The sequence below is a fragment of the Triturus cristatus genome, chromosome 4_2 (genome assembly GCF_964204655.1).
Source record: "Triturus cristatus chromosome 4_2, aTriCri1.1, whole genome shotgun sequence".
In the NCBI taxonomy this organism is placed as follows: domain Eukaryota; kingdom Metazoa; phylum Chordata; class Amphibia; order Caudata; family Salamandridae; genus Triturus; species Triturus cristatus.
Window position 1 is genome coordinate 914,653,299 of NC_140586.1, and position 27,785 is coordinate 914,681,083.

The 27,785-nt window shown below is 48.8% G+C and overlaps 1 protein-coding gene across 9 annotated transcripts in view; it reads right to left on the bottom strand.

Annotated features, from left to right (window-relative positions):
* The window catches only part of SZT2 (SZT2 subunit of KICSTOR complex), a 937,318-nt gene that overhangs the window by 397,833 nt on the left and 511,700 nt on the right, over positions 1-27,785 (bottom strand). For all 9 annotated transcript variants that reach the window (XM_085602961.1, XM_085602966.1, XM_085602963.1 and 6 more), the window contains 2 exons: positions 9,163-9,301; positions 8,372-8,480 (listed from right to left, as the gene is read on the bottom strand). In XM_085602961.1, coding sequence (XP_085459087.1) covers positions 8,372-8,480; positions 9,163-9,301 — 248 coding nt within the window. The remainder of the gene's footprint in view (positions 1-8,371; positions 8,481-9,162; positions 9,302-27,785) is intronic.

Genomic DNA, 27,785 nt, shown 5'->3' on the forward strand with positions numbered 1-27,785 from the left:
CTTAAGAAAGGGACAATTAACTGTTGCCCAGAAAAGGGAGGAGTCCGAAGTTTCAGCCGCCTGGTCTAACTTGTCCCAGGCGTCTTGCCTTAGTTCGGCCTTCCTATTGTTAACTGCAGCCTGACAGGTGGCTCTAAGCTCCCTAACCAAAATTATGTCCCTAGGTTTTGCAGCAAGTGCCTCTTTGAGACCCTTAAGTGCAATAGTGCTAGCATGGTCGAACCATCCCCTTTGCCTGCACGACTTGCCCTTAAGAAACACGGTAAATTTTGCATCAATAGTGATATTAATATTAATAAACTTGGGAATAATTACATCCGTTAGTTATTTACTCTCTAAAATAACGGAAATGTCGTTAACACAATTATTAATAATGGAGTTGGACAAGATATCGGCTTTCTCCCCCTTCCACCTAATTCTAGTTCCGTTGGGACGGTGGGGTTCAATATTAGCTATTATGTTTGGTTTGGGGCCTAATTTCGCCTTCCATAGTACGGCCTCCATAGTTAGGCAGTTATGGTCGCTAATTAGGTTATCAACTACCAGAGGGGCTGTACACCACGGGTTAAGGCTAGATGAAATGCAAATAAAATCAATCACCGTGTTTGCATTCCGGCCCGTGAATGTAGGGATGGTTTCACCAGAGGCACCTTTCAAGTTCTCCAACAATTCCAAATCATAAGACATCAAGATTTTATTTAATGAATCTCCATAGGAATTGTGGGGAAAATGAGACGCCTTCCCCCCAGCAATTAACAAAACCACAGACCCTATGGGCGGGGGATGGACACAAAACAGTGTTAAAATCCCCTAGCCAAATGAAATCAAACACAACATTGTTACCCGTGACTATATCTGCCAAAGCGGACTCTAAAGCGAAAACTACCTGCTGCCTGGTATTATCGAATACATTATTATAAAAATTGATTAAAAGGATATTTCTACCCAGCTCCTGAGAAAGCCATAAAATCTGGGAATGGACCCCAATGGTTACATATTTCTTGACAATAAGTGGTACATCCACGGAGATCAGAGTCAGAAGCCCACCCTTAGCTCTGCCCGAAGTGGAAGCCACAGCCGGCAAATGGTAAGAAACAAAACCCAAATAATTAATGGGGGCCAGACTCCAGGTTTCCTGAAAACAAATAATTTTAAAATTATTAATAAAATCAAACCATCCTAGACATGTATCCTTTTGTAAGAGACCAGCAACATTCCAACAGGCGATAGAGCACCGACCCCTATTATCTAATATAATGGGTTTAGTTGGAACAACCCTGTCCCCATCGCCAGAGGTCGGTCTTACAATTCCACTATCCACTGGAACATCAATATGATTAACACTGGGGCCATTTAAACCAATAGTCTCCACTGATTCATAAGCCCCGTTGGCCATACTACACCTTCCCTTTCCCATAGGAATGGTCACAGTCCCTGGGACCACCAAAGGTAGCCCCAGTCAGTCGTTACAGTCAAGGCCACTCAGGGGCTGAAATCTATTGAACGTGGGAATGGTAGGACCAGCACACAAATTCAAATCTCTGGACCTCCCTCGATAACGCTCAGCATCAGGTTGAATATCAAAGTCTCTATAGAAGAACCCCAGGGGACGTAGAGAAATTCCTTCATCTCGTATAGGAAGAGAGGCAGCTTTAATCAACACCGTGGAGGTAAGTTGTGGATTTCGAAAATTAATAACGATACAATCCCCTCCACAAGTCTTGCGGGATTTCCCCACCCAATTGGTTCTTCTAGTGCTTAAAATATCCCCTGAGAGTGCTACTGGGAAACCACACTGCCTATGAAGCCAATCCACGGTTTTATTCTTTAAAGAGGAGTGCGATTCAACAGAGCCGTGGTTGCTTCCAGACATTCTTAAAGGAGGAACATTGGTTAGAACTGCTACAAAAGGTGCACAGGACGGTGGTAGATCCGGCTGGGGGCTACTAGAACTGTTAAGATTTACATTGGGACCCATCTGCTTCCTTAGTACTGAGCTAAAGGAAGGTTTAGCTTGGGCCGGCAACTGCGGGAGGGGGTTGGGCACAGCAGGAATTACAACACAATCATTCCCAGAGCTAAAGTTACTGCTCACGGCCGTCGATGGAACTGAAATGTGAGGGTTAAAAGGCACCACAGCAGGTCCAAGATCTTTTTCGACGGTATTTACTCCCTTTGCGGCATTTAAGAATGTATCCACTAAACCACCCAGTCTGACTACTTCGTCAGAAATTGTAGCAAGTTTGGTCAATAGGGGTTTAACAAGTAGATCAAGCTTGGCCTCAATAGCATTAAGCAAAAAATCTAGTTGCTCATTGTCCAAACTGATCGTGGGACCATCCAGTAACTTAATTTGGTCATGCTGAGTATTAGGCAATAAGGGGTCAATTCTTTTAGCGGGGCGATTCCCCCCTCGTTTGGGCTGATTGATCTTGCTATTATTCCTGCATAAACGTATTAATCTTTGTGGCCTCGGAGCCTGCACATTTGGAACTATTGGGTCAGAAGAAATTTCTGCATCGGATTCTACTTCATTGGTGGGCATAGTAGTGACAATTGCCTCACTTATGGTATCATTGGAATCAACCAAAATGGGACTGACCATTGGATTTGTAGAAACACTAACATCAAGGATGGGGATTGACTGGGATGCTGGTCCAAAAGGAGAAGAAGGGCTCAGGCTTTGAGGCCCCGATCGTCCTAAGGACTTCCTCCTTTCCTGGTTGATTTTATCCACCATCTTTACCAAATAGTTATCCATAGTGGACAATACAGCCGCTGGTTTGGCTTTAGGCATTAATATGCCGGGCTGGGCCAGTACCAATAATCAAAAACAGATTAACACCACAACAATCAACAACCTATAAACCGGAGCAATATATGGCTGCCCAGCACAGATGGTCACTTCAAGTTATACCACTATATGACACACTACCCCACCCTCATAGCAGTTACGTCACGGCGGATCACACAACCAATTAGGCAGGTTAACAGCAGACAATGTAAAGCTAAAATTATGGCCCCTTCCTACCCCCTCCTGTCCCGGACTGTCACAGACTGTCCGCCCTTTGTCCGGGCTTCGTCCTGGGCGTCCCGCGATGCGTCCCGCTCTGCGAAGGGTAGATGTTTTTATATGAGCGGGAACCAATAATCATGGGTTGTGGGCAGGAAGGCGGACCTCCACGCAGGTGTGCTCACGCACGGACTCCTGGACAATGGAGTCCCGTGCGATGCTCTTTCCCGAGCACAACAGCGATGTCAGCGGCAGCAGTCCCTAGTTTCTACCCCTCCGGGGGTGACGAACAGCACAACGTGATTCTGGCCTCAGGTGCGAAGGAGGGAGAGGCATTTGAAGACTCCTGCCTTGATATTTTGATTAATATGAAAATTTAGTGTTTTAACTTTTATTTTGACCTTTAAAAGGTGAAAATAAAATTTAACACACAACATTTTACCATTTTAAACAAACAAAATCGCAGAAATTCACCAGCTAAAGTTATCTCAAGTAACTATAGTTCATTCCAGATGTCATTAGGGATGTTATCAATGCAGTCATTGAACATGTTATAAGTATTCTAATATGTAAGGGTCTAAGCAGTGCATGCAGCGGCTCCCAATGACCCTTGCATTGTGGGTGTACCGGGTGGGCACCCAGCAAAAAATTAACAAGCATTTGCAATGCAATAGGTCTCGCATTTACGTGAGTTTCAGCTATTGACATTGCAAATAACAATGCCTTAAATTTTTGTTTTCGTATTTTAAAACATAAATAAAAGACATTATCATTTACAATGCCAATAGTTTACTCGCGTAAATGCGAGACCTATTGCATTGCAAATGCTTGTTGTAATAGGCCACGGTGGTCTTTTGTTGATCCTAGCCCCCCGAGCAACACAACATCTGAACAGGCAACACTGCAAGAAATCAACTTGCCAGGGAACCACCAAGAAAGACAGTTTCACAATAAGGAGTGTACCATTATGGTGCAGAAGTCTGTATGTACATCATGCATACATTGCGCACACTTCAAGCAAGTCGATGCATATCTGATCATCCATGCCCTGCATATATATATTTTTGAAACGTGGGAACCTGATTGCCTACGCTTCTGCACATTTCATAAAACTGAGAAAAAAAAGTAGAGTTCATGAAATATTAGCGCATGTGTTTTTTTTTGTAGGATCTATTTTCCCATGACAAAATTGGAGAATTTTACCAGATGATTACATTGCCAGCATTTTAAATGTTGCAATTTCACATTCTGCAAAATTAAGAATTTTGTGGAGTTATAATTTTGAACACTTCTTACTTGTATTGTCCAGTGCATAATGCTTTCATTAATGGTCCAACCACCCCAATCAAAATGCTAAAATTCAGCAGATTTCTGATATTAAACAATCCCTCCCTGCCCAAGGCTCTATTTCAGTCCCACTCACACTGATTTTTACAATGATGCAACCGTTTAAGATGCATGGTGGAGGTAAACAAAACAATGCCACTGAAAGGGAGCATTGCAGGATTTTACTGACCCTACCTGCAGTTGGCGACTGAACTTAATTTATTGTTAGGTTGTGTCTGGCCTACTATTTACTAATGCTAATCACGTCACACAGAAATTATACAACAAATAAAAAACAGCCAACTTTGCATGCTATGAATACATGGCTTTAGGCAAAAAGTGAATGTTACTAAGTGAAAAGCCACATGCAGAGCTTCTGCCTCATTTCAGGGTAACATCATTTCATAAAAGGATAGATGGAGTAGCCACGGATATAGGCATCATAATAATTTTCTAGTGCACTTTCGTAAATGACGCTGCTTCCCATTAAAGAGTACTACATAGGAAGTATGTGCTTGCTGTTCAAGGGAGCGGAACAAAATATAAACTTTTGCCTAGGGAATAAAATATATATGTCTGACAGTTAATGGCATTAGTGGTGAAGTTGAAGCTACAGAGCGTTATTCTAGGGTTGAAGGAGAAGGGCTTGTGAGGTGGAAAGAACATAAATAAATGAATGACAGCACGAAGGATAAATAAATAATAAATACGCCATTTGATGAAAGCGATCCAGCGAAAGTATAACCAGAACCGCACCTACCGAAAAAAAATGCAACTCGTACCACGCCGCAGAATCTATGGCTGGAGTGTTAAAGAATGATCCACAACAGCAGCAGCAGCAGCAGTGCCATATTATTAGGATAACCGCTGACTGGGTAAGGGATTCCCATACACAGTCTTTGATATAAATGCATTTTGGGTGAAAAATAAAGCAAGGCACTCATCAATCAGTACCGGGAAACCTGGCTTGGTTCTTATTTCTAACAATGGGGCATGGAGTCTGCTGTGAGTCACAGACTGAAGTCCAAAGATCAAGTAAGACAAGAAGCCCACTCACTAAATGTCTCGCCAGAGCAGCGCATGCGCTGGCGAGAACTAAAAATTAAAAAAGGCTGCCTCTCGCAAGGGGAGCCGGCTGGGGCTGCAGGGGCACTGGGGATCCCCCTCCAACATTAATGTCGATGTGGGTGCCCCATGTAGGCACCAGGGCACTCACTTAAGAAAAATCATGCTGTCTCCCTGTGGCACACACAATGTGTGCCAGCTGGGGCCGCAGGGCCCTGGGACTCCCTCAGCGGCCCCCAGTAAAAATTAAACAGGTGGGTGTCCCAGGTGGTGAGGTGGAGAAGATGCTCAAAACTGCACTGTATCCAGAATGGCACAGATCAAGAGGAGCCTTTACGGAGTATGGTGTGACTTTGGCAAACAAAAAAAAAAAAAGATGTGTGGAGGTATGTGTCATCTGGAGGTGGTCCACACCTCGTTGAAACAAGGCTTCCTTCAAGAGCCAGTCATCAAGGCATTTAGAACTGGTATTACCAACCTCCGAATATGTGAAGCAACCTCTATCATCACTTTCATGAATAGGCGAGGGCACTGGTGAGGCCGAGTGCAAGCAAAGGGAACCAAAAATGCTCTTAACCCACATGGAACTGCAGGGCGGGGATGTGGGAATAGACATCTGCATATCAAATGCCACCACACAGTTGCCTGAATTCAGGGTAGGCAGAACTTGGGCTAGAGTGAGCATCCTGAACTTGTCCTTTTTGAGCAAGAAGTTCAGAGGGCAAAGATCTACAGTAGGTCAAACTCCTCCATTGTCCATTGACACATGAGTAGCATCCAGTCACTATTTTTGCTGCTGGCCCCCTTGTCCAAAAGAGCCCGGCCTTCCCTATGTTAAATAGACAAGTGGTCCTCCAGAAGTCTCTGTGCTGTAGGCGACATATGGGGAAGAGGTGGAAAGGAAAGGTAGGGTGTATCCATTCTGGACAATTTGAATCATCCATCTGTCAGATGTGATGCTGTGCTACTCGTGCACACAGTAACTCATCCTGCCTCTAACAGGGTGACAATAGGCCACCAAGGGTAATCAAAAAGTAATGTAGGAGTGGCGGCAAGAGACTGGACAGTGCATTGCCCATGCTGGCCTGGACACTGTCGGCCAGATCCCGGACCTCAACCTTAAAAGGACTGGGAGGTCTGTTGTGCAAAAGCAGGCCTTGGCATGGCCTTGGCATTGCCTCTGCTGGATGCCTCTTTCAATGCATCGAAAAGGAAGATACTGTTGGAGATACTGGTGCATGGGTGCTGAAAGACCAAGAGTGTGCTTGGACTATGCTTTCTTTGAAGCGCCCCAGGGCTGAATCTGTTTCATCTTCAAGGAGATGGGTGCTTTGACATGGCATGTCCATTAGGGATGCCTAAATGTCACTGGAGAAGCCCGAGGATCACATCCAGGTGTGGTAGCGAGGCATCACACAGGTACTGACTGCACTACCTAAGCAATCGTTAGTATCCAGCCATGATCTGATGACGCACTTCACAGCATCTTATGCATCTTGTATGATCTGAGTCAAACTGGCGCAAAACATATCAGGGACTGCAGGCAAGATTTCGCTCCCCATGTCCCATATTGTGTGCAATTACCACCCCAAGGGGCAACTGAAGTAGACTGATCTGAGGGCTAGATTGGCAGATGAGAACATTCTCTTCCCAAAGGCCTCCATGTGTTTGGACTTCCTATCTGGGGGAGTAGGCAGGAAAGAGTTGGGATACAACCAGATTGTGAAACCTTGTACCACAAGACTCTCAGGAGTAGGATACTGGAGGAGAAAACATGGGTCCCCCAGAGCAGGTCTGTGCCTTCTAGAAATTTGCCTCTTTACAGGTGGGAAAGAACCAGGTCTGGCCCAAGTGCCGGTGAGTATATCTGTTAGGACTTCAGGGAACACAAGAGTGGCTCTGAAGAAGTGTGCCCAGGCTTCAGGACCTCTGTGAGAACAGTGGTTTATACCTCTACTGATGGCAGTTAGAGGTCGAGGATTTCCACAGCCCTCTTGAGGACCATAGCAAAAGATGCTGACTCCTCGGTGGAAAGGCCAGGTGAAGAGTTAATGCCAGTGTCAGGGGACATATCTGGTCCACTGGCATTTTGGAGGTTCAAAAAAGAGTTTTTATTCCTCATAAATTTGGGAATCGTCATCACCATCATGGGGTTCTCAATCTGAAAAATGTGTCAACAGTGGCAATGTCTGATCTGAGTCAGAATGGGGCTCCATGAGCTGTGTTTATGGTTGAAGTTGGCAGGAATTTTATCGAGGTGGATTCACTTCCAAGTCCGAAAAGACAATCAGTTCTTCTTTCAGCATCTGTGCATATTCTTAAGTGATATAGAGCTTGGCCTCGAGGTCTAGCATGGCCTTCGTGTTCATCCTGGTGCAGTTGTCACATAACTGAGTCGTGTGAGGAACCCAAACACCAGCGACATACCGGACATCTGCTTATGGCACACCTTATGGAGTTTACAGCCTGCGGTTTTAGGGCGAGACATGTCCCTCACACACTGTAAAAAACTTATTTGCAAAATAAGCCTGTCAAAGATAGAAAAATGAAGGAGAGAGCTCCGGATCAGTGTCGGAAGAGGGGAAAGGAAGGAGCTGATGTCAGCACGCAGGGGTGGGGGCTATATAGGGCTCTGGCGTCATTTCATTGGTGGGACAGAGTCCAAATGGAGCTACACAATGTCACTTACCAGCAGGCATGCAAATTACTGAGACAAATCTCTGTATCAAGATTGACGCCTGGAGATATTCACTGGAATCTGCAGTTAGAGGTATCCATCAGAATGACAATTTAAAAGACCAAAGGAAGAAGACCACTGACCAAAAATACACACATGTACGTGTATTTGTATTATTTTTCCGCAAAAAAGAGCAATTATCTGGTGAGACAGTACAGCGGTTTCAAAGTTCAAACTTAAAAACAAGAGCAAAACACAAGCAATGAAATAAATAGTATGTTCCACATTACCTGATTTACAACACGGCAGATCTCTCCAATATTTCTGACAATGACTTGGTGGAGACGAAGGCTTTCTTCTATTTCTTCCTCATCCTTAATATTGGAGTAGCTTGTCGTGCTATTGAGATGCACAAGAAGAAAGTAGACGTTACTCACTAGAGTGAAAATGGAAAGCCAAATGCAAGCGAAATCAGTTGCCTTCCTGCAAGAGCCAACATATGAAACAATCCACATAAAAAGTCTTAAATTAACATAATGGATGACATTTTGAAATCAAGATAAGATGGTTTCGAATTTAAAATAAATGGTTTAATTTTGAACATTTATATGTTTTCAATGTCGTATACAGGTTACATTCCTGTACGAAATGACACTAATGACTTCTAAACGTAAATGTTGTAAGGACCCCTTCTGTGATTGTTCTAGAGCTGGTCTCATGTGTCAGTCAGACAAATCAGTGTGTAAATAGTCAATACTTTCATTAGGTAAGGAGCCACAGTATACAATTTACAAATACCTATGCTTGTATTTCATTGTAAAGTGCACTCTGAATTGTGTCTTTTCTTGTTGCTCCAGAAGTCAAGCAAAATGTAGGGGCACCAACCTCCCGTCCTCTGCTCCTACCATCACCTGCTATCTTCTGCCCATTACTTTCTGCCAACCAGTGCCCACCCTCTCAGCCCAATCTCCACCCTTTACCCATCATCCTCTGCCCACCAGTCACGATCTTCTGACAAACCTTTCAACACACCCCTCACACCTTTTGCGATAAGACCGAGAGTACAAGTACCAACGTTTACCGGGTGTGAGAATAAACCTCCACTCGATCGTGGTGGATCTTTATGATCAGCCAGAAATCAGGCATTAACGGACACTTGGGGTCTGGATCACTCATGACCGGCTCCTCACCCTCGGAGTCACTGCTGCCACCGTCATAACCTGTAAAACACAAAAAAAGGAAATGCACACCAAGCAGAAATTAAAAGTCCGCAAATGGTAATAGAGTTCTCCCAACACTCATTGCACAAAATGAATATGCTACTTACCAGTATGCATCTGTTCTTGGCATGTAGGGCTGCTGACATTCATATCTGTGCATAGATCGCCGCCTAGTGTTGGGTCCGGATGTTTGCACGTTGTTGTCCTGGAAGAGTCTTCGAAGTATCCTGGGATAGGTGACTCCTCCCCTGGACTACAGTGCGCATGGGCATCCTCTCCATCCTCAGATTGTTTTTCGCCATTGTGGCAGTGATGGAGTAGATACAGAAAGTGATGACCATGCTTACAGTAATTCTGAGAGCTGCAGCTGCTACAGGCGCCGGGGAGGAGGGAGGGCGATATGAATGTCAGCAGCCCTACATGCCAAGAACAGATGCATACTGGTAAGTAGCATATTCAGTTCGAGGCATGTGGGCTGCTGAATTCATATCTGTGCATAGAATACATAGCAGTACCTCCTATTAGCGGCGGCTACCAGTGCCAGCTGCAGCGGTCTGAAAAAGACTTTTGAGAACAGCCTGTCCTACAGCTGCCTGCTGTTTTGATTGCACATCTACACAATAGTGTTTGGTAAATGTGTGTGTAGTGGACCAGGTGGCTGCTCTACATATATCATGCAAAGGGATGTTTCCTAGGAAAGCCATGGAGGCCCCTAACTTACGTGTTGAGTGGGCTCGTGGTGGAATCGTTAATGTGCGTTAAGCCTTTTGATAGCAAATTTGAATACATTTAACGATCCATCTGGCTATACCTGCTTTGGAGATAGCGTTACCTTTGTGGTGTGGGGCAAAGAAAACGAAAAGTTGTTTTGTCTTCCTAAAGATCTTAGTCCTGTCGATATAGTACATGAGGGCTCTCTTCACATCTAGTGTATGGAGTGCTCTTTCTGCGACAGTTTGTGGGTTTTGAAAGAAAACAGGCAGTTCAATAGTTTGATTCATGTGGAACTGCGATTTCACCTTGGGCATGAATTTGGGGTTGGTACGTAGTACGACCCTGTTGGCGTGAACCTGTATAAATGGCTCTTGAACGGTTAGTGCCTGGAGTTCACTAACTCTTCTTAAAGAAGTGATCGCTACTAGGAAAGCTACTTTCCAGGTAAGGAATTGAATCTCGCATGAGTGTAGAGGTTCAAAGGGTGGACCCATCAGGCGTGTGAGGACCAAGTTGAGGTTCCACATTGGAGCCGGTGGGTGGCTTGGAGGAATTACTCGTTTGAGTCCTTCCAAGAATGCTTTGATGGCAGGCACTTTGAATAAAGAGAGGTGCTGCCTGTTCTGGAGATAGGCTGATATTGCGGTCAAATGGACACGTATAGAGGTGTCCGCCAGATTGCATCTGTATAGGTGTAAGAGGTAACAAATTATGTTTTGGATGGATGCGTCTAGCGGGTTAATGTCATTATTATTGCAATAAATGACGAACCTTTTCCATTTGGCTGCATAGCAAGCTCTGGTAGTGGGTCTTCTAGCTTCCTTAATGATGTCCATACAGTCAGGTGGCAGGTTTAGGTAGCCAAACTCTAGGACTTCAGGAGCCAGATCGCCAGGTTCAGCTGTTGCGGATCTGGGTGCTGAATCTCTCCATGGTTCTGCGTCAAATGCGCGGGTTTGATCCGCAGCCTTTGATGCGGCACCACGGAAAGTTCGAGAAAAGTGGTGTACCATGGCTGGCGTGCCCACGTTGGAGCAACCAGGACGAGTGTCAGGGAGTGTTGTCTGAGTTTGCAAGCCACCAGCGGTATCAACGGCGCTGGGGGAAAAGCGTACGCAAATCTGCCGGACCAGTTCATCCATATCGCATTGCCCTGCGATTGTGGATGTGGGAACCTGGCGGCAAAGCTTTGGCATTTTGCGTTTTCGCTTGTGGCGAATAGGTCTATCTCTGGATGACCCCATTGCTGGAAGTACGGTTGGAGTACTGATGGGTGTAACTCCCACTCGTGCATCTGGTGGCTGTGTCTGCTGAGCAGATCCGCCATCTGGTTGTCCTTGCCGGGGAGGTGTTCCGCCATGAGGAACATGTTCCTCTGAATGGCCCACTTCCACATGCTCTGAGCCAGATGAGACAACTGTGGAGAGTGTGTTCCTCCCTGCTTCTGTATGTAGTACATGGCGGTCATGTTGTCCGTCCGGATCAACACGACTTTGTTGCACAAGTGTACTTTGAATGCTTTCATTGCTAGGAAGATTGCCATCAGTTCCAGAAGGTTGATGTGCATCTTCTTTTGGTGTGTTGTCCATAGTCCCTGCACTGTGTAGTTGAGTACATGAGCTCCCCATCCCTGGAGAGACGCGTCTGCTGTCAGTATTATTTGTGGAACAGGCTCTTGGAACGGTCGGCCCTTGCAAAGGTTTTGTGGATTCCACCAATGCAGAGAGTTGTATGCCTGACCGCTCACCAACACTAGGTCTTTCAACAGTCCTTGAGCCTGATTCCACTGACGTGCTAAGCACTCCTGAAGCGGGCGCATATGTAGTCTCTCGTGTGGGACTATGAAAATGCAGGAGGCCATCATGCCTATCAACTGCATGAACACTCGCGCGGGAAGGGAGTGTTGTGGTTTGAACTTGGAAATCAGCATTTGCATGCTGTTGATTCTCACTAAATTTGGCTGAGCTGTGGCCGCCAGAGTGTCTATAGTCGCACCTAGGCACTGTTGTACGTGTGCGGGTTGGAGATGGGATTTTGGGTAATTTAGTGAGAACCCCAGACTGTGAAGGAGGTGAATGGTGCGGGACATGTGGCTGGCACATTGCTGGGCTGACTTTGCTTGAACAAGCCAGTCGTCCAGGTAAGGGTAGACGTGTATGTGCTGCCTCCGTAGATGTGCAGCCACAGTAGCTAGGCACTTTGTGAAAACTCTGGGTGCTGTTGTCACGCCGAAGGGAAGGACTTTGAATTGGTAGTGCTATCCCTGAACAGTGAACCTGAGGTATTTTTTGTGTGAGGGGTGAATGGGTATGTGGAAATACGCATCTTTGAGGTCCAGTGTGGCCAGGAAGTCTCCCTGCTTGAGCAGCGGGAGGACTTGCTGTAAAGTGAGCATGTGAAAATGCTCGGAGAGAATGTAGCGGTTCAGGGGTCTCAGGTCTAGTATAGGTCTGAGTGACCCGTCCTTTTTCGGTATTAAAAAGTACAGGGAGTACACCCCCGTACCTTGCTCGTGGACGGGTACGACCTCTATTGCGCCTTTTAGTAACATACTTAGCACTTCCTGCTGTAAGAGCGTTAAGTGCTCTGAGGACATAGGACGGTGTTTTGGAGGTATTGTGGGTGGAGTGGAGGTTCATTCTAGGCAGTAACCGTGTTTTACAATATCTTTGACCCACCTGTCCGTGGTGATGGAGTTCCACGTGGACAGGAACCTTTGTAGCCTTCCCCCGACAGGTGTTATGTGGTCGGGAGGAAGGGAGAGGGCGTCACTGCTTGTTCTTGGGGGAGGACCTGGTGTTGCCGTATCCGCGTCCTCTGCCCTTTGTGCTTGAGCCACGATAACCACCCCGGGTGTTTTTATCGTAGGAGCTTTGTGTGTTTCCCTGGTTGTAGGTTTGCTGTGACCCCTGTCCTCTACCTGCTCCTCTATTTCCGGGGCGACGAAAGGAGCCGCTCCGAAAAGGACTGCGTTTGGAGAGCCCCCATAGACTTTGCAGTGTCTGTGTCCTTTTTTATTTTCTCTAGGGTGGTGTCAACCTCTGGCCCGAATAAGTAGTCGGGGTTGACAGGTTGGTTGAGGATGTCATTTTGTACCTCAGGTTTGAATCCGGAGATTCGTAACCAGGCGTGTCGTCGCAACATGACGCTAGTGTTTATGGCTCTGGCAGCTGTATCTGCGGCATCCAGTGCACACTTAATGGATGCGTTTGTGAGGAGTTGTCCCTCCCTGATGAGGATCTCTGCACCTTCTTTGAATTGGTCAGGGAGATGTTGGAGTAATGTTTCCAATGTGTCGTAGTGTGCTCGATCGTAGCGAGCGAGAAGCGCCTGAGTATTGGCAATACGCCATATGTTAGCTGCTTGGGCCGCAACCCGTTTGCCGGAGGTCTCTAGCACCTTGGACTCTTTGTCCGGGGGAGGAGCATCACCTGTTGTTTGCGAGTGTGCCCGTTTGCGAGCATTCGCAACTACTATGGAATCCAGAGGCAACTGGCCTCTAATGTAGGTAGGGTCCCCAGGCGCCGACCTGTATTTGTTGTTGATCCTGGGGTTTATTACTCTTGCCCTGGTGGGTTCCTTGAAGATGTCCTTTGCTGGTTTGAGGACACCCTTCAACATGGGTAGAGTTTTTATATTCCTTTCTGAGGATGCGAAAGTATCCATGAGAAAGTCGTCCTCGACGGTGTCAGAGTGGAGTTGCGCACCATGATTGGCCGCAGCACGTTCAATGAGGGCGTTGAATGCGGCAGTGTCCTCTGTGGGAGATGTTTTTACTCCATAGAGCTGCGGGTCCTGTGTATCCATAGGTGCACCCGAGTCTACAGGGTCATCCCAAGCCTGGTCAGGGTCCTGTTGGCCTTCAGGGTCCATCTCTCCGGGGTAGGGGACGTGGTCACCCATGTAGTCCTCCAAAACGTCTGTTTCGGAGTGTGTGGGAGAGAAGGACTGTGGATCTTGATAAGAAGAATGGAGAGGTTCGTAAAGAACTGGTTCCGAAGCCGCTGGCAGCTTTTTCTTGAGCGGGATCCGGTAGGATTCCAAGGCTGGCTCGGAAGTTATTCTCCTCTTGTGGAGCATCATCCTGCCGGTGTCGGCGTCGATGATGTGTGATGGAGACGTCTCTGCCGGAGAGCGTTCGGCAGGCGTGATCGTGGTGTGGGTGACCCGTGTTCTGATTTGGAACAGTTTTGGGGCCATGGATGGTGGCATGCCAAAAGTGATGTTGGCTGGTGCCGAAGAGGCTGTTGGAGCTGTTATTGGCTCGGAGCCCGACGTGTCCTGGAGGACTGCTTTGTGTTTGATGCGTTGCGCAGCAACTGGCCGCACCTGGAGCGCCATCGATTCTTTTGCGCCGACCGGTTCTGTAGAGGCGGGCGTCGACTTCTTCGGCGCCAGTGGGTCATCGAGTCGAGGAGCGGTAGTGGGCGTCGACGTCGTTGACGAGTGTGCCTTTGGTGGTGCTGTCGAAGCGGTGTGAGACGCAGCAGGCAGTTTGACCTTTGGGGTCGGAGCCCATTGTTTCGGTGCCGGGAGCCGAGTAGGTTTGGTGGCACCGAAGGTCTTTTTCCGTGTGTCGGCGCCGACGTCGGCTGCTGCAAGCTCGGCACCGAAGTCTCGTTTGGTGCGGTCGGTGGCGACGGGTTTTGCTGGCGTCGAAGGTGTGGTGGGCCTCGATCCGACCAGCGTCACTTTTGGTTTCGGTTTCTGCTGAACCAATACAGCTTTCGGTTTCGAAGAAGGGAAACCAGCCGTTTTGGGTAGTAATGGCTGCCGCTGAATGTCCGAGGCCGGGCCAGATGGCGGGGCCGAAGAACTGCGGGATAGGTCTTGGGTAAGGCCCGAAGGCAATCCCTCTACCGGAGCCATAAATTGGCGCACTGGGATATCCTCAGTCTGTACGGGTAGGCCTTTCTCGTCACCGGAGCTACTCTCCTCGGCCCCCTAAGGCCTCATTGTAGTCTCCTACCTCGGTGTCGGCTTCATCTCTGTGAAAGAGTCGTTCGACGTCCTCCGATCCGGAGTCGTGTTCGGAAGCGGGTCTGGAGGGTAGGTTCTCCACGTCTTCGACATATTCGTCCTCGGCGCTGAAGATGTTGGTCGGGGCCGGTGCCGCTTGCTGCGCTTCGAGTCTCGCTGCTCGTCGATTCCGGAGAGTCTTCTTGGATCGGAATCGGGCACAGGCCATACATGTAGACTCGTCGTGATCCGGTGAAAGGCATTTGTTGCACACCGGGTGGACGTCGACATGGGGATATTTCGCATTGCATACAGGACACCGCTTGAATGGTGTCCTCGATTCAATCGTCGATGACGGGTCGGTGGTCGGGTAAGATGCGAAAAAGTTGGTTCTGGAAGTTAGTAAACTAACAAAGATACTATCGATACCGATCGGGAACACTACCGACGCGAACTAAAGGCCTTTTGGCCTGGAAAAGTTTTTCCTAACTTGAGTCAAGATAAGCACATCCGAACCCAATGGTGGAAAAAAACAATCTGAGGATGGAGAGGATGCCCATGCGCACTGTAGTCCAGGGGAGGAGTCACCTATCCCAGGATACTTCGAAGACTCTTCCAGGACAACAACGTGCAAACATCCGGACCCAACACTAGGCGGCGATCTATGCACAGATATGAATTCAGCAGCCCACATGCCTCGAACAAGAAAATACCGGAGGCGTAAAGCCAACAAAGCTCATACCAAGCTGAGCCAACCAAGCCAAGCTATCTCACACACCTCAATCTTCATGCATCACACTCTCCGACCAGCTACTCAAGGCACAGAGTACTCAGAGATAACTGGGAAAACCTTATAACAAGTACCGCTAGCTGTCCCTGGACCCAAAAGAGCAAGGGGCTACTAGAAGGTGACAAAACCAAGATGTGCCAGTCTGGCAAGTGAGAAGGCTTTAGCTGCATCATCACCCTTTTGTTTTTAATTTAAAATTACATAAAATACAGTTTTACATGGGTCAGCCTGCTTCAATCATTGGTTCTCTTCAATTGCGAGTAACAGCTTTTTCCTTGATCACATCTGGACATCCATCTCAAACACAGATCATAGACATTCTCTCACATGTGTTTCAATAATTACGTTTTTCTTTTAAATTGTCAATGTCTATGGCACGTGCTTGCAACTAAATAAAAGATAAAAGTGCATGCTTGCCAAGACCAGATCTGCTGGCTTTGTCAATGCTTCTTTGGCTTTGACTCGCATCTGATAGCAGTGGAGAAAAGTTAACTTGCTCTTGAGGGGTGGGTTGGGGTAGAATGCTCAAGTACAACGAACACTGAAATTGCACAAAATGAATTTAAAGTTCAGGCAGTGTTCCAGTCACAACAAAGGTTGAGTAGTCCAGTAGAAAAAAGATGCATTCTTTAGCCACACAGTAAGTTAAGTTGGGTTCAGTGCAGTAAAGCAGACAATCTGCTTCTCCCAGGTTCCCTGGTAGGGGGGGTACTTATGTTAACTCTAACCTTGGGTGCAAGGCTAGGAATAATGCGTTGCAGCATGGTGCATTCTGTGGCATACAGGTGGATGTATGCGACTTGCTTGTACAGAGATCGGACGAGGAAACTTGTCAAACATTGCTTGCAAGAAGAATAGTGCTCAGGATCTGAAAATCCATGTCGACCATGAAAGGACAAGTTTCGAGCATGGAACTGTGACAACTAGCAATCTAGGAACATATATTGTACAAAATCCGAGATGATATCAACCTCTCAGCAGCTGTGGAGCAGCCTCCTCGTTTTACATAATAGGTCTGGCGATCCATGTCACCGAACAATAGCTATTCTTAATCGCTACAATGGTGCATCTACGATTAGTGAATAAGGCTCCCAGTTTTAAGTGTGCACTGTTTTTGTAAAATAAAAAAATAAAAACCACAGCTAGATAACACTTTACTTCTCGGTCTGTGTGTTTTTTCTTTTTTTTTTAATGGATAAAACAAGAAAGCGGGTTTATTTTCAGATTCTATGTCAGGACCGGAGGCTTCTGATTATGCTTTCTCAATTTCTTTACTAACTCAACAGCAGCCAATGAAAAATTAACTACACTTAGTAAAAACATAATTTCCCATGAGGCTTTGAACCACGCCTCCTCAAACAGCCAATGGCAACATATCATAGTGAACAAAATAGGGAGGCACTATCTTGGCTCCCTCTTTCTTTGCTGCTCTGCAGTCAAGATAAGTACCTCTCTATTCTGTTCCACTTTGTCATTATTGCCTTGATATTTACTTGCTTTGATGTTTATTTGCATTCTTATGCACGGCTCGTGCTTATGGTAATGATGATTTCCTCGTTATTAGCATGCGTTGTGCAGCGCGTTTAAATTGCTTTTACTGGATCGGGTGTTTTACGCTACGCTTCAGGCGCCCGCCCCTTTCATTTACTTTTCCCTTCATTGATCGCGTGTTGCGCTGTAGGCTTCTCCCCCCCCTTATTGCTCTTCACCTGATCGCTGCCACCAGCGCTGCTGCCATTTCCCGTTCGGCTTGCGCGTTCGGGCAGGGACTTGCCCCCCCAAAGGGAGCGAGTCGCATGCCGGAGCCCGGCCGGGCAGCCAGCGTGCGTCTCGGGAGCCTGCACGCACACGTGTGCGCGTGCCGCTCCCTTGAATAGCCGGAAAGACGCCTTGCCCCAGGCTAGATCGGAGTTTTTTCACGCAGCTGGCAGATCGGAGTGGATACTAGGCCCGATTTACATAATTAAGGCAGTGTTTGTACTCCAGTGCTCGAGGACATTAACCCTTGCTATTCCAGCTTGCCTGGAAATTAATTTTTGGCACCCCTGTTCTGCGCAGGCAAGTGGGGGTTTATCTCCCTCCATTAGTCCTGTGCTTTTGCATTTTTGTGGTATCTCCCTTGCTCCACTGCCCCGGCTTTGCTCCCACCTGACGCCCTAGCTTGTTGAGAGTGTGGGCTGATAATTGTGCTTTCCACTGGGGATTTTGTGTTTGAATATTTTATATACAGCTGAGTCATGTCAGACTGCGAGGTCTACGAGGAGGAGGTAGCTGCGTGTGATGCCCCTGATGATGACGCATTCTACTATGAGTCCATGCAGGACATTATAGATAAAAGGTTAGATGCCAAGCTGGATAAGGTACTCTCCTCCGCCTTATTACCTATCTCTCAGCGATTAGAGCTTCTGGTGGCTAATAACCCTTCCCCCTCCGGTGCTCTTTCAGCCCCAACACCCCTCCCCCTCCCAAACCTCCCGGGCTTCCATGGCCCCATGTGCAAGTTTATTCTTCACTCTATAAATCCAAAGAGCAAGCCCAGGATGGCGCCACGGCCCCCTTTCCTTTCCCGCCCAACCCTATCCAAATTCCGGACACCACCACTGACACTGGTACTGACACTGACTCTTCCCAGGAGTCTAGGCCTCGTAAATGCGCAAAAAAGCGCAAACACTCATCTTCCCCTGTCTACCGCACTGGTTTTGTCAAAACTTGATTACTGCAATAGCCTTTATTTAAACATTCAAGAACGCTTTATAAATAAACTTCAAAGGATACAAAATGCGGCCGCCAGATTACTCACTGGGGTGCCCAAATTTGCGGCCATCTCCAACGAAATAAAAAAACTGCATTGGCTCCCGGTGAAAAAGCGAGTGCTTTTTAAATCTTTGTGCACTGAATTCAAAGCACTCCAAGGTATTAGACTGGATTACTTACAGAAACCGTTTAATCGGTACATACCCACAAGAAATCTACGCTCGGCAGGAGCCAAAATGGTCATAGTCCCGCCCACAAAAAAGGTATCATGGGGAGGACGAAGATTTGTCTTCGAAGCGGCCAAAGCTTGGAATGACCTCCCGGCCCATCTCGGAAATGCCACAGATCTGTTGGCTTTCAGAAGGGCCTTGAAAACATGGTTGTTCAACAATTACATTTTTCTGTTGGTGATAGCTGAAATGACAGGTAACTAGCGCCAGGACACCCCAGGGTAACCGTTGTGCTCTACAAATAAAGTTACCATTAACACCCTTCCCCCTTCTCCTTTCATCCCTCAGACATTGTCCACCCTCGCTCAGCTGACTGGGCATCTCCCCCAGCTGTAGCGGAATACATGCAAACTCATTTGAGGAAGAGTTTTGACAAAGAGGTTAGGGCTTGTCTTAAATCCGAATGTCCGAGATCGGACTTAGCGCACAAGGTGGCGGTTACCCCGGACATTGACTGTTCAATGACCACCTTTTTAAAGAAATACAAAAAGGATCCCAAAAAAGGCATTGACCGCGCCGTCCGGGCGTGCCAAGATAAAGTGCTGGACATTGCCGGTCCCCTGGCCAAAATTCTTGAGCTAGCCCTACAGGCACAGGAGACAGGGGCCGCTATTCATCCCGAGGTCCTGGCTGGGTGGACCCAGAGGGCGATCTGCCTCCTTGGAAATGCTAATTGCGCACTGTCCTCAGAACGCTGCAAATCTGTGCTCCTCAGAATTGACCCACAGCTCGTGGAGCTAGCCACGGCCGAACCGGGCCCACTGGCTGAAGGACAACTTTTTGGCGCAAAGTTTGTTAAAGACATTGCCAACTTTGTGAGTACCTTTCCCTCCCTGGATAAGTCCCAGTCTTCTTTGAAGAGAGTCTTTCACCAGGTCTCTGGTAGGGTCGTTGTGGCAGGGGATGCTCGATCGACCGCTACACCAATCCCAGTCCTCAGAGAGGTTTCGCTCCCCGGCGCAGGGGATACACACAAGAGCCTGACCAAGTGGGCTTCTATCCATCCAGGTCTCGAGGCTTCAAAGGCCGCTTCAACAGAGGTGTTAACAGAGGCTACAAAAACTTCGATAACCAATCCTGATAAGTCCATTGTTGTTTCCAATGATCCCCCTCGGGGGCAGGTTGTTACATTTTGTTGTCAACTGGACACGGCTGACCACGGATGCGTGGATTCTCCACACGGTTCAGGGCTACCAGATAGAACTTCTAGCCCGCCCCCCGCCCCCCTTCACCCCCCGTCCTCTCCTTTCTTCCCTTCAAGAACAGACTTTTATAGACTCCGAACTTCAAGATCTTTTGGCCAAGCAGGCTATTGCCGTAGGACCCTTCATTCCAGGAGGGTTTTGCAGCAATATTTTCCTGGTGCAAAAGAAGGGAGGTGGTCAAAGGCTAGTTCTGAATCTCAGAATTCAACCCCTTTGTGATGTACAGGCATTTCAAGATGGAGGGAATCCATCTTTTGAGCGATCTCCTGTTAGAACAGGACTGGATGGTCCGTCTGGATCTGAAGGATGCCTATCTTACAGTTCCGATTTGCCCCGCTCATCAGAAATTCCTTCAGTTCCAATGCAAAGGTCAATGGTACCGCTATCGCACACTACCTTTCGGACTGTCATCAGCCCCGTGGGTTTTCACCAATCTCTTGAAACCAGTTGTAACCCGCTTTCGGGAAATGGGGGTGCACATGATTGTCTACCTTGACAACATGCTGCTCCTAGTTCAAGATCAAAACCTTCTCCTCACTCATCTAGACTGGACAATGTCCCTGTTACAGGAGCTAGGGTTTGTCATAAACACCAAAAAATCCATGGTCGGCTATCTACCCGTGTTGGTGAACGCGAGCGGCGACCGGCCGTGTGACCCCGAAGTTTCTGGCAGCGGTACCGCCGGAGAAATGTCCGTCTGAAGTTTGCGGCCTGTGCGGCCCTGGAGCCAGGACCTCGAGTGGACGCCGTGGCCGGGCGGCAGTGCAACAACAGCGGCCTTTGGTGACTGGGTGGGGTCGGACTACCGGAGTGGTGCGAATGCCGGACTGCGCTTCGCCGAGGTCGCTCCCACCACTAAGCGTAGCTGAACGCGTGCGTGCCCGAGGTGACAACTCCAAGACTCTCCGGTGATTGCTTCATCCTTCGCCGGTGAGCTGCCCGGACGCCGCCCGTACCTTGCCCCGATTCTTGCGGGCCGCTCCCGGATTTTCGCGGGCGCTGGTCCGTGGTGGGGGCGACTGTGGCCCGTGACCACACACCGGACACATTGTTTGCCTGCCCTCGGAACCCTGTTAACAGTGCCATGGAACCCGAGGCGCTTGTGTCTGAGTCCCGGTCCCGATCTGGGATGGACCTACCCAGCGGCCATTTTGGTACGACAGAGTCCACCATCCTGTACACTGGGTTTCAGCAGGATTGGGAGGGTGCGACTCTGAGGAGCGTAGCGGAGCGAGCGCCGGGAGCTGTACTGGGGTACGGTGACCTTCTCGAGGCTCTCGGTGCCCTTCACTCCACCTTGATTCACGGCGCCTGGGTGTTGGGGAGCAAGCTCGATGGAGTGACATTAGCGTCGGAACAGTTGCCGCCTGCCTATCCCCAGGTACACTGGGACTTCTTACGCCGCGCACGGGGGGACAGTGTCGTGGCCGCCCCGGTGAATAGTGCACGCCTGGACTCTCCGGACAGTATGTTAACGTGCGATCAGCTGGCGGTGGATCTGGTCGGTTCCGGAGGTCTCGGGCTTGAGTGGGGGGTGGTGGCCTTGTCCCGTGCGCGGCCTCCGACGACCCGGGCAACATCCAGGCTACGGTCGCCCGCCCTGGCTGATTCCGCCTTCCTGGGCCTGGTGTGCAGTGTAAATCCTGGCTCGGCACTGGGAAAGACGATCCTCCATAGAACTGACTGTGTCGATCTTCAGAGCCCTCTACCCTACCTGTGTGTGTCGCTTCCTGAGTTTTATTGGACACTTCTCTCCCTGGTAACATTGGACATGGCACTGGGACGAGGGGTATGCATGGGTGGGTTTACAAAGAGTGGCCAGGGATGAGGCTGACCCTTCAGAGGTGGTCACCTACTAGGCGGGCGGGCTCGGGAGTTGTGTGTTCACACGGCATAACTGTTAGTGTACCAAGTACGTAATGCTCCTTTCTCCTTTTTTGACGGGGTCGATTTGGTGTTCTTTATTGTATGCTTTATGGGACAACGTATGGTGCGGGAGGGAGAAGCCGGGGGCGTGTTTTGTAGGCCCTCCTCCAGTTTATTAATACTCTCTCTACCCCCCCCGTCTGGTGGGGGCTCTTTTCCCACTCCTTTTCTCTGTTTCTTCTATATTTCGGGTCTGGTTCCGGGGCGACAGGCACACTGCTGGGGGGAGGGGCCGTACTCATCTGCAGAGGTGCAGGGTGGGGGGTTGGGGGGGGGGATTCTTTAGTCTTTCACCTCCTTTTTCTATGGCCTCTTTTTCTTCTCTTATTCTTCCCTGTCCTTTTCTGGGATCAGCATGATAGAACTCCCTTGTTGTTAATCACTGCTGTTTTCGGAGTGCCATAATTTCCGTGGAGTTTCCTGGGTCTTGGGGCAGGGGGTTGCAGGCGCAAATGGCCGTGTCCTTTCTTCACATCCTGAACTTCCTGTTTCAAGCGCCATTGCTAAGATAGACTGCTGGATATTGTTGACGTTCATCGCTCTGCCTGCCATTTTTCGCTGCTGGGAAACTGCTTGGCACCTGATCCTTCTATCCTTTTCTATTATAAAATGCAAACCTTTATTATCCTGGTCTCCTACTTGGGCTGTTTAGAGACTGAGAGTATGCTAGCGACGAGATTTTGCTCCCCGAGGTACTGACTGTGATAGCCCTGCTCTGTTATTCTGACTGTTTAGCGGCCGGCCCCGGGGGTTGTGGGCCCATATGTGTAACTGATTAAAATGTCAATAAAGGTTTAAAAAAAAAAAAAAATCCATGGTCATTCCAAGCCAACAGATAGACTTCCTAGGCTTTCAGATAAACTCAGTATCCGCCCAATTGATTCTTCCATTGACCAAACTCAGATCTATCAAACGAGAGATCAGGAAAACTCTGTCCACACAAATGACTTCATTGCGAGTATTGGCAAGGATTGTAGGCCTCTTGGCATCCTCCATCCAGGCCATTTATCCAGGCCCTCTACACTACCGGGCCTTATGACGACAAGATTTATTACATACAAAAGAGGTTTTATTACGATCACCTCATTCCCCTATCTCCAGGCGGTCAAGAGGAGCTTCTCTGGTGGCTGGAGCACATGGCGGCCTGGAACGGAAGAGCAATTTTTGGCACCTCCCCAGACGTCATTGTCGAGTCCGACGTCAGCCAATGGGGCTGGGGCGCTCGATGTGGAGACTTTGCCACCGATGGACGTTGGTCAGCCGACGAGTTAAAGTTGCACATCAACTGCCTCAAGTTACTAGCAGGTTCTTTTGCCATAAAATCAATATCTCCTCTGAAGAGCAATTGTTGCATCCTTCTCTGGATAGACAATGTGTTGGCAGTGAGATACATCAATCGCCTAGGAGGAACGAGGTCTCGGATGTTGGCCAACATTGTGAGAGAGTTCTGGCACTTCTGCCTGGATCACAAGATCAATGCCATAGCGGAATACCTGCCGGGCAAACTCAATCAGGTAGCGGATTGGAACTCCAGATTCCTGAGGGATTACAGCGACTGGAGGCTTCATCCTTCCCTGTTTGCGGAGATCATGGGTATGCGAGGTCCTTGCAAGATAGACCTTTTTGCCTCTCGTCTCAATGCCCATGTCCCGCAGTTCTTCAGCTGGAGACCGGACCCGATGGCTATGGGAACGGATGCGTTCCTCCAGCATTGGGGGTCTTAGAGGAATTATGCCTTTCCCCCCTTTTCCCCGATTCCGAGAGTGGCGGCCCTGGTCCGTCGACAGGCGACTTTAGTAGTGTTGGTGACACCCTTGTGGAAGACTCAGTCCTGGTTTCCCACACTATTGGAGTTGTCAGTGGATTTACCCTTACAGCTCCCGGTATTGCCGATGCTTCTCCAGGACCCAGTGGGAGCGCCCCATCTGCTGGTCCTGCAGAACCAATTGTCCCTCATGGTGTGGACGCTCTCAGGAGACATGAAAGCACCGACGGCCTTTCACAGGTGGCTGCCGGCTTTGTACAACAGTCTTGGGCTCCATCTACCCGCAAACGGTATTCAGCTTCCTGGAAGCGATGGGTGGGTTGGTGCCTTCAACGGCAGGTGGATCCAGTGGGATCAGATGTAAAAGAAGTGTTGAATTTTCGCTCAGAATGTGCTAAATCTGGTCTTTCATACAGGTCAGTTAACTTCAGATCAGCACTTTCGGCAGGACATAATCCCGTTGGTGGTAAGCCTGTGGGGATGCACCCCCTAGTGTCCAAGTTGCTCATAGGTATTAAGGTGGCTAATCCACCTCGTCCCAGATATTCAACGTTATGGGACGTCTCTAAGGTTCTGTCTTTACTCGAGTCTTGGCAGGATATGAATATGCTACTTACCAGTATGCATCTGTTCTTGGCATGTAGGGCTGCTGACATTCATATCTGTGCATAGATCGCCGCCTAGTGTTGGGTCCGGATGTTTGCACGTTGTTGTCCTGGAAGAGTCTTCGAAGTATCCTTGGATAGGTGACTCCTCCCCTGGACTACAGTGCGCATGGGCATCCTCTCCATCCTCAGATTGTTTTTCGCCATTGTGGCAGTGATGGAGTAGATACAGAAAGTGATGACCATGCTTGCAGTAATTCTGAGAGCTGCAGCTGCGACAGGCGCCGGGGAGGAGGGAGGGCGATATGAATGTCAGCAGCCCTACATGCCAAGAACAGATGCATACTGGTAAGTAGCATATTCAGTTCGAGGCATGTGGGCTGCTGAATTCATATCTGTGCATAGAATACATAGCAGTGCCCTCTATTAGCGGCGGCTACCCGTGCCAGCTGCAGCGGTCTGAAAAAGTGTCTTGAGAACAGCCTGTCCTACAGCTGCCTGCTGTTTTGACTGCACATCTACGCAATAGTGTTTTGTAAATGTGTGTGTAGTGGACCATGTGGCTGCTCTGCATATCTCATGCAGGGGAATATTTCCTAGGAAGGCCATGGAAGCCCCCAACTTACGTGTTGAGTGGGCTCGTGGTGGAATAGTTAATGTGCGTTTTGCCTTTTGATAACAGATTTGAATACACTTAACTATCCATCTGGCTATCCCTGCTTTGGAGATGGCGTTACCTTTGTGGTGTGGGGCAAAGGCAACGAACAGTTGTTTTGTCTTCCTGAAGGGTTTAGTCCTGTCGATGTAGTACATGAGGGCCCTCCGTACATCTAGTGTATGTAGTGCCCTTTCTGCAACAGTTTGTGGGTTTTGGAAGAAAACGGGCAGTTCAATAGTCTGATTCATGTGGAACTGCGATATTACCTTGGGCATGAATTTGGGGTTGGTACGTAGTACGACCCTGTTGGCGTGAACCTGAATAAATGGCTCTTGAACGGTTAGTGCCTGGAGTTCACTAACTCTTCTTAGGGAAGTGATCGCTACTAGGAAGGCCACTTTCCAGGTAAGGAATTGAATCTCGCATGAGTGTAGAGGTTCAAAGGGTGGACCCATCAGGCGTGTGAGGACCAAGTTGAGGTTCCACATTGGAGCCGGTGGGTGGCTAGGTGGAATGACTCGTTTGAGTCCTTCCAAGAATGCTTTGATGGCAGGCACTCTGAATAGAGAGAGGTGCTGCCTGGTTTGCAGATAGGCTGATATTGCGGTCAAATGGACACGTATAGAGGTGTACGCCAGATTGCATCGGTATAGGTGTAAGAGGTAACAGATGATGTTGTGGATGGATGCGTCCAGCGGGTTGATGTCATTATTACCGCAATAAATGACGAACCTTTTCCATTTGGCTGCATAGCAAGCCCTGGTAGTGGGTCTCCTGGCCTCCTTGATGATGTCCATACAGTCAGGTGGCAGGTTGAGATAGCCAAACTCTAGGACTTCAGGAGCCAGATCGCCAGGTTCAGCTGTTGCGGATCTGGGTGCTGAACCTCTCCATGGTTCTGCGTCAAATGCGCGGGTTTGATCCGCAGCCTTTGGTGCGGCACCACGGAAAGTTCGAGGAAGGTGGTGTACCACGGCTGGCGTGCCCACGTGGGAGCAACTAGGACGAGTGTCAGGGAGTGTTGTCGTAGTTTGCGAGCCACCAGCGGTATCAACGGCGCTGGGGGAAAAGCGTACGCAAATCTGCCGGACCAGTTCATCCATATCGCATTGCCCTGCGACTGCGGATGTGGGAATCTGGCGGCGAAGCTTTGGCATTTTGCGTATTCGCTTGTCGCGAATAGGTCTATCTCTGGATGACCCCACTGCTGGAAGTACGGTTGGAGTACTGATGGGTGTAACTCCCACTCGTGCATCTGGTGGCTGTGTCTGCTGAGCAGATCCGCCATCTGGTTGTCCTTGCCAGGGAGGTGTTCCGCCATGAGGAACATGTTCCTTTGAATGGCCCACTTCCACATGCTCTGAGCCAGATGAGACAACTGTGGAGAGTGTGTTCCTCCCTGCTTCTGTATGTAGTACATGGCAGTCATGTTGTCCGTCCGGATCAACACGACTTTGTCGCACAGATGTACTTTGAATGCCTTCATGGCCAGGAAGATTGCCATCAGTTCCAGAAGGTTGATGTGCATCTTCTTCTGTTGTGTCGTCCATAGTCCCTGCACTGTGTAGTGTAGTACATGAGCTCCCCATCCCTGGAGAGACGCGTCCGCTGTCAGTACTATTTGTGGAACAGGCTCTTGGAACGGTCGGCCCTTGCAAAGGTTTTGTGGATTCCACCAATGCAGAGAGTTGTATGCCCGACCGCTCACCAACACTAGGTCTTTCAACTGTCCTTGAGCCTGATTCCACTGACGTGCTAGGCACTCCTGAAGTGGGCGCATATGTAACCTCGCGTGCGGGACTATGAAGATGCAGGAGGCCATCATGCCTATCAACTGCATAAACACTCGCGCTGGAAGCGAGTGATTGGGTTTGAACTTGGAGATCAGCAGTTGTATGCTGTTGATCCTCACTAAATTTGGCTGAGCTGTGGCCGCCAGAGTGTCGATAGTCGCACCCAGGTACTGTTGTACGTGTGCGGGCTGGAGATGGGACTTTGTGTAATTTAGTGAGAATCCCAGACTGTGAAGAAGGTGAATGGTGCGGGACATGTGGCTTGCACATTGCTGGGCTGACTTCGCTTGAACGAGCCAGTCGTCTAGGTAGGGGTAGACGTGTATATGCTGCCTCCGTAAATGTGCTGCCACCGTAGCTAGGCACTTCGTGAAAACCCTGGGCGCTGTTGTCACGCCGAAGGGAAGGACTTTGAACTGATAGTGCTGCCCCTGAACAGTAAACCTGAGGTATTTTTTGTGTGAGGGGTGGATGGGTATGTGAAAGTACGCATCCTTGAGGTCCAGTGAGGCTAGGAAGTCTCCCTGCTTGAGAAGCGGAAGGACTTGCTGTAGAGTGAGCATGTGAAAGTGCTCTGAAAGAATGTACTGGTTCAGGGGTCTCAGGTCTAATATAGGCCTGAGCGACCCGTCCTTTTTTGGAATTAAGAAGTAGAGGGAGTAAACCCCCGTACCCTGCTCGTGGATGGGTACGACCTCTATAGCGCCTTTTAGAAGCATACTTTGCACCTCTTGCTGTAAGAGCGTTAAGTGCTCTGAGGACATAGGACGGTTTCTTGGTGGTATTGTGGGTGGAGTGGAGGTTAACTCCAGACAGTAACCGTATTTTATAATATCTTTGACCCACCTGTCTGTGGTGATGGAGTTCCACGTGGACAGGAACCTTTGTAGCCTTCCCCCGACAGGTGTTATGTGGTCGGGAGGAAGGGAGAGGGCGTCACTGCTTGTTCTTGGGGGAGGACCTGGTGTTGCCGTAGCCACGTCCTCTGCCCTTTGTACTGGAGCCACGATATCCACCTCGGGTGTTTTTATCGTAGGTGGTCTGTGTATTGCCTTTGTTATACGTTTGTTGTGACCCCTGTCCTC